Below are 7,500 nucleotides of genomic sequence, written 5' to 3'. Positions count from 1 at the left end.
TTCGGCAGAGCATCCAGCGGTACATTGCTGACATTGTCTCACCTCATTCTGTGTACTTTGTTTTTGCTCAAGTAATAAAATCATACATTAAAGCAGCATGGGGCAGTAGATTTTTCCAATCTAACAATCCGTTTGCAGTTATTTTTCTTTTATAATAATGAAAAATAATGAAAAAACCTAAGTGATGGAACCTATCAAAGAGACTCTACCATCTAGTTTTATTGTGGAGAAGTGGCTCATAAGACTCTCTTTAGGGATTATTGAAAAAAAACAGCTTAAAGTGATTAAAATCAGACAGAGTATAGCAGCCACGCAGTTTGCAGCCCAATGCTCATCCTGTGAGAATGGCACTTTGCTCATTATCACCTTCAACAAACCACCGTCTAATTTCACACTCCTGAATCTTGCCATGCACCGAGGCTACGTGCACATATTGGATGCAGTCTTGCACACATGTACCTGCAACTGCTGTATTTACACCTCCGGACTGTTTTCAAAAAGTGAACGAAAGAGACACACCCAAATGATTTCAATCAAACAAACAAACACACACACACACACACACACACACACACACACACACACACACACACACACACACACACACACACACACACACACACACACACACACACACACACACACACACTAATGCCCCTTAGCTTAAAATCTGCCCATCAGATAAAGTGGATCCTCTGACATGATCCAACATGCAAGAGGAAGCCAGCTGGATTGCCTCAAGATATGAGAAAACCCTCTTTGTGACCAGGCCATCCAAGTCACAGTTCTGCACAAAAACAAACACCAACATGGTCAGCCAGACATACATATCCAATTTCCTTTGGCTTAACGTTTACAGCATATTAATCCCACATTTGATCCTGCACTGAGAAACCTTGAGTAAGCCAAATACACAATAAGCCCTCCAAGAGGACATGTCAGCAATATTTACCCACTGAGGTCTAAATAGAAAGCAGAGGAAAATCTATGAGAGGAAGAGGTTAGGGACAAGCATGTTCTGTTCTTTTAGCTGCCAGCTATATGTGTACATCTACAATGACGTGAGACTGCTGACATCTGATGTGAGTGATGCTAAAGCTTGGCAATAATAATAGTTTATTGGTATTTAGGTTTAATTTAGGAAGGTTGATTTTGAGTGATTGTCTGCAAATCAAGTAGCAGTGGATGTGATCTAAAAGGAAATGCGGAAATCAATCTTTGGAACTGCTGAAAGCTTATAGACATCTAAAAGCCAGCCATAAATAATAGAAATTGAGATTAACAGTGTTGACAATAGATGTGTGACTCACGACGTCTTGGGGTGTATTTCTCCAGTCCTCTCACAGTCGTAAATGATGAAACTCCCAGATACCACCGATGTGCCATTCACTTTTATCGCCACTGAAACAGTCAGATGATCTGTAGAGGGGCATACAAGGGCATGTAAACAATGCAGCATGTTTCGAGCATTCGAGATGGTATCACTGTCATAGCACAAACTAGACAGTGAGGCCTCCTCGCGCAACACTGACTTGCCGCATTTTGAAAGATAAGAAGGGGAAATTACATTTGTTGTAGTACAGCTCAAGATCTTGTGAATACCAAAATGAATCACATACTGTAACTGTACTTGTGGTGTGTGGAACGATATGTATGGCAGCATTGGCACGCAGCCAAATAGATGTTCTCAGTCTCACCTGTGCCAGGGAGGATTGGTTGGTAATTTTCTCGAGGGAGCAGGGGACAGGTCTGGATCTGAGCGGGACCATAATCCAAGTGCACCGTGGCAACTGTAGAAAAACCCGGCTCATATTCACACTCCACCTGGGAGCCGACCAGATCAGGAACACTGCCATTTATCAGAATGCCGACATCCTACAACAGAAACAGATATAGGAGCATAAATATAAATAACAGCTCTTCTTAACAGAAATGAATTACTAATTAAATTCCCCATGCCAACACACATATATTCAAATCCAGTGTATGTACAGTTAGTATATGGAAGAGGGCAAATGGCGCTGGAATTACTTCAAGTTTCTTCAGTAGTTCAGGCAGAGAGATATAGAAACTAATGTGCAATGAAGAAACAGATGACACAGTGCTACATTCACATCTAAATGTGGGTATGTGAAGAAGTATGACAGACGTATAATGAGAAACATAACACCTCACTGACATGACTGAATTTCTGCTAAATGATTTTAACGTGAGGAAAAAAAAGGGAAGCGGCGGGGGGGGGGCAGACAAAAATTGTTAAGCAGAGAGGAAGAGCAAAGTGACATATTCCGTGGCTCAGCAGATCTGAACTGAAGTTGCCAGCAACATGTGCTAACATGTCTTAAAAATCTGCTCTATTGTTCGGTGGTATTGACGATTTCCTGCCTAAGGTCCTGAATTCCTGCCTGCTGCTTCCTGTTTAGCGAGACAACCTTGAGCCAAACTTCCTGTGGCTCTGATGGATGTCTGTGCAGCTGGTAGATCTATTACAGCCCAAAGCCAAACTGACCTACATTACAGGCAAATATCCACAATTAATGAACCAATTAATGGCCTGTTGTCTCTCAGTCTCGTCACTCTCGTTATGAGCTGTAATTAAAGGTCAAATATATTCCATGTGTCAGAACTCTGGGAGCTAATTATCATATTGTTATCATGCTTCTGTTACATGATATACCGACTAGAAGAAATTATTGAAAACAATGGTTTACAGGTAAGTATGATGCAGGCACTCTTTTTACCAGAATATATAATTCTGTCAGGTTTGATTCAAATCAGACTGGTGGTGTTATGTAGCATTTGATATTTCCCTGTGTCCCAAATCCATTCAATACAAGATATATGTGAGGGGGTTCCATGTGAAGCTATGATGAAGCTCATCCTACTCTAAAGTTCATTTTCATTGTGGCAGGAGAGCCGTTGTGTCACTTTATCATTTGCACAATGGAAACTTGTGTAATGGGAGTTGGAATCATGTAGTGTATGTTCTTGATAATATTATTTATTTTGTTGAACAATATTTTTAGTGGCTGATAAAAATCTAATTGGTTTGCGACTGCAAATGGGGGCAACAATACAGTACGTAGGCCTACTGTATACTCATCTTTACAGTTTACTATTTTTGCAGTTCAAATAAATTAAATTACTGTATGGCAATCAAACTGCTGCAATGGAAAGCTACTGCAAATTAAATATAAAAAAGACAAAGCAAATGTTTTTCCAAAGATTACATTTTCTATTTATTTCACAATAATTGATGTTATTTTTTTCTAGGTGTGAATAGCTCCATCAGCAGTACCCTCACAAATCAAGCAAATTTGGTATGCATAGTGATATTTTGCACATACATTTGTAAAACCCAGTTAGAATTACTGTGTAGAATTGATTTGAGATACAGCAGCAGATGTAATTATTTAGTCTGAGATACAACTTTAAATCAACAGTTTTAAACTGTTTAAATTCAAATTTAAAGTCAATGGTTATACAGTTGTGCTGAAAATCTTAGGTAAACACAAAAACTAACATCAGCTACCTGCACTAAAACTAACACATTTATCTGTCATGCTAATGCTAAACTAAACTAAGGGGATAGTTCATCAAGGTATTGCACTGATTTATGTTCATGATGGTATTGACTTAGGGAAGGTATGGAAGTTATTGTGGTGGAAAGGGGGGGCTGAATCTCATATTGCATTTCAGGAAAAAACAAACCCTCCCCTGGCTTATTTATATTTCTGTTGGTCTCTCCCATTGACATTGAAAAAAAATGCAGTACACTCTCCCCAAGATCTTTAAACAAACAAACATGTATGACAATCGTACAAAAAACAAAGAGATGAAAATACAGCCACTCACAATTTTTTAATAAAGCGCTGCTAAATAAACTCTGGCTGCTAAAGGGCTTCAATATTTTAACCCTACCCTGAATTACAACAAATGCACAGTGGCTGAAAAGAAAAGGCTGCAGAGGGTGATACGGTCAGCAGAAAGAACAATCGGCTGCCCCCTACCCTCCCTTGATGCCATCACCAGCTCTCGTTGCCTCTCCAGATCTAATAAGATTATGACCACCTTTACCCTGGACATTACCTGCTCAGCCTGCTTCCCTCTGGGCGGAGGTACAGGAGCAGAAAATCCAGAACAAACGGATTGAAAAACAGTTTCTTTCCATGGGCCATCAGAACACTTAACACACATCCAAACCAATAACATGCCTTTATCATACCGCAATAATATTACAATAATCATACACCATGTAAAATATTTTTCCTGTCCTGTCCAGTCCAGTCGTGTTTTTTATGTCTTAAATTATTCTTGTTTTTAGATATTTATTATGTATCTTGTTTACTATCTTTAATGCACCTACAGTTGTGGCACTCACAATTTCATTGTATAGGTCTCTGTGCAATGACAATAAAGGTTTATCTTATCTTATCTTATCTTAAATAGCCGAAAAATAAATATGAATTAAATCAGATGTTGTAGTCTGATGTGTATGAGATCAGATGTCTGACTGTCCGCAATGAAGTAATACCACAATGCCAAGTCGCCTGGCCAGGCATGTTAATGTTTACTCCAGACAGCTGTTCCAGAGAGTGCACAGTTAATCAAAACACGCGTTAATACCTTTGGTAGATTAAAGTTCGGTGCTTGCTGACGAGCAGAAGAGATAGAGAAAGCTGTGTGCAGCATGTGCTCTGTGTGCAATTTTGGTTGTCCCACTCTGGATTCAAAATAATGAAAATAATTACATCCGATTATATTATAGCCTGTATGAGATCAGATTTTTGAATGTCATAAACCAATTACATGATGGCCTAACTGCATAACCAGGCGTGTTAGAGAAAATTTAATCGGGCACTTTTATCTTATGAGGCAATATTAATGTGTAATAATAATCAGCTTTTTTTATTTTCTAAGTCTGTTTAAATGTATTCTATGTTGAAAAGGTTGGATCATTTTATAGTCCAGTCTGCTCCCTGAGACTGCTGCTGTTGATGGAGAAGATGTTTGATGAAGCAGACCCATTATTTCTTGGCTGCACATTTTGCGATAAATTACATTCACTATGGATTTGCATTACAGAAGCTAGCTGAGGTAATTTCCCAAGTAGCACCATCAGATAAGAGTAGGGCTGGGTATCGTTTAAAAAAAAACACGATACCAGTACCAATACTAGTACCCTTAAAGTAATACCGAAACCAAGAGAGAGAGGAGTACTTAACATTTGTTTCCTTTATTTTTCTACTTCATTCAATACCCATCATGTGAATGGAAGCATTCAGTTGTGTAAAATGCCATCACCACCTTAAAAGGTATGGAGTAACGATACCCAAACCTGGATACGGAACACTTCCACTTGCACAAATCTATTTACCATAAGTTTATCTGACAAAAAAGAAAATCTGGGCCTCCTTCACACGTGGGGCTTTCCTGTGCGTTAGTCTACGCCATGAGGGGCTTGAGAACCGTAATATTTTTGCTTCACCCCTTGCATTCGAAATAGTAAAACTTCATATGAATTAGATCTGATAGGGTTTCCTCAGATTAAGTGGCTGTCTGAATGTCCGTCATAATTAAACCAATTTGTCTTCAGGAATCTGAACCTGGTATGTTTTGGAGCAGCAGCTGTAGACTAACTTTCTCGGCAAATATCAAAATACAAGTTAATCACTATCAGTAAATGGTTAAAGTCACTGCTCACACACACACGCTGGAGAGAGGGAAACAGCTGTGTATGGCATGCTCTGTCATGCTGTGCCACCAGTAAACTGTGGTTTTACACACAAACACCTGGTTGGCTGTTTTACGACCAAAGTGATACATGTAAAGTAAGTTATCAATGTCTTGATAGTGTGTGTATTCAGATCAGTTTGTGGACAAAAAGAAATGTGCATGCAGAAATGATCATATTAGTAAGGGTGTTAATTATTAACATTCCACAGTGGCGCCCGCAGCCTGATCCTGTACCCACTGTGCGTACATTTCGTTCAAATTAATTTTGTACAGTTGGGTTGGGATTAACGGAGAAAGTCTATCATCTCCCATATCTCTGCCAATGATGGGAATGAATGGTTAATGAATGGTCAGTGTGCGTGCTGGTCATTGGTGGAGAAGTGTATTTGGCCTCCCGCATGACTCTTCTGCAAATATGAGCTACTGAATGATAGCTGCAATGGCGATTGTGTAAACTCGGCCTGTTTGCTGGTATTTGAATTGCAAGCAGTATGGCTAATCAGAGTTTTATGGTGGTGTTGTATCTTTAACGTAAAAAAAAAACATGAACCAATCACTCTCTCTTTTTCGCTCGCTTATTTGTGCACTTGGGAACCTAGCTACTAGCGGGGGGGAGGTTTATGTAAGGGCTAAAAAATATAATCCTGCCGGTGCCACTGACATTCCAAACTGTAAACAACAACAGTCACACATGTCATGTGCCATTGGCAGCGTGTAATGTTGATTGTACATGACATTATATTCTAACTTTGTTCGGCACAAACCACAAACCACAAACCAATGCAAAGCGTGTCACATTGTGACCTTTTTTTTTATTATAGCCGCTTTAACATTCTTAGTAACATCAACTTTACCACATAAAAGTGTAAAATACTTACACTATAAAAACAGTAAAACACTTTAAGCACATACTGTAAGGAGGAAACTGGGGTGGTGGAGGGAGCTGCTGCAGCAAACAGTGTTTGCATGACTGAGGTTATGAGACATAGTGAGCTTTAAATACACCACCCCCATTACAACCATAACTTAAACATGAACAACAGTAATGTCTATTTGACTTGTGAAATGGGTGTGATAGACAGCTAATAATATGGAGTGAGTTTTTACCTTGATGTCTGCAGCGATGCTGATCTCTGGAGGTGTCAGAGTCATGGAAGGACATTGCTGGGGGCCTTCACCCATGCTGATCCAGGAGCGTGCCAACAGCCCCTGAGCACACTCCTTCTGGATGGTACATCTGGACAAAGTGACAGACAGAAATGTTGGTACTGTAATCATGTTTATCATGTCATATTTAGGTGAAGATTAGATTACAGCACAACGAGACAGGGTTTTTTGGAGATTGCCCGCACTGAATATGTCATGGAAACTGAAATCAAGAAATTCATATATAGTAATGGCTTGTCATCGAGACCCAATCATTGGACTACCAGACTGAGCTTTCAGGTCAACATTTTATCCTTTGTGAGGAGAGGACAAACTTTTGTGTTTTCATTTTATCCCAGGACTTGACAAATTCTCACCGTTGGGCTTTATGGTCTGCTTCACACAGATTTCTGAGGTGCTCTGGTCTCCTAATGTCACATTCAGACCTTGGCTGTCAGTTTGTCTGGCTCAACACAAGAGACTATTTGACTCTAGGTCAAGCACATTGCTATGGAAACCCATCCTGCAGGTACTAAGATCAGGGGCCAGTTACCGTTGAATAAAAAATACTGCTGATTCTTAATCTGTGTGGACCAACAGTGTGTCCATGAATGTATA

The 7,500-nt window shown here is 39.6% G+C and overlaps 1 protein-coding gene across 1 annotated transcript in view; it reads right to left on the bottom strand.

Moving 5' to 3' along the window:
• plxnd1 (plexin D1) overlaps nucleotides 1–7,500 on the bottom strand; it is a 63,080-nt gene that overhangs the window by 43,705 nt on the left and 11,875 nt on the right. Inside the window, exons 5-7 of the mRNA XM_078255321.1 lie at nucleotides 6,844–6,973; nucleotides 1,698–1,875; nucleotides 1,311–1,419 (exon numbers count right to left, since the gene is read on the bottom strand). Coding sequence (XP_078111447.1) covers nucleotides 1,311–1,419; nucleotides 1,698–1,875; nucleotides 6,844–6,973 — 417 coding nt within the window. The remainder of the gene's footprint in view (nucleotides 1–1,310; nucleotides 1,420–1,697; nucleotides 1,876–6,843; nucleotides 6,974–7,500) is intronic.

Source organism: Sander vitreus, chromosome 7, assembly GCF_031162955.1.
Source record: "Sander vitreus isolate 19-12246 chromosome 7, sanVit1, whole genome shotgun sequence".
Taxonomy (NCBI): domain Eukaryota; kingdom Metazoa; phylum Chordata; class Actinopteri; order Perciformes; family Percidae; genus Sander; species Sander vitreus.
This window is presented reverse-complemented; position numbering and strand designations above follow the sequence as displayed.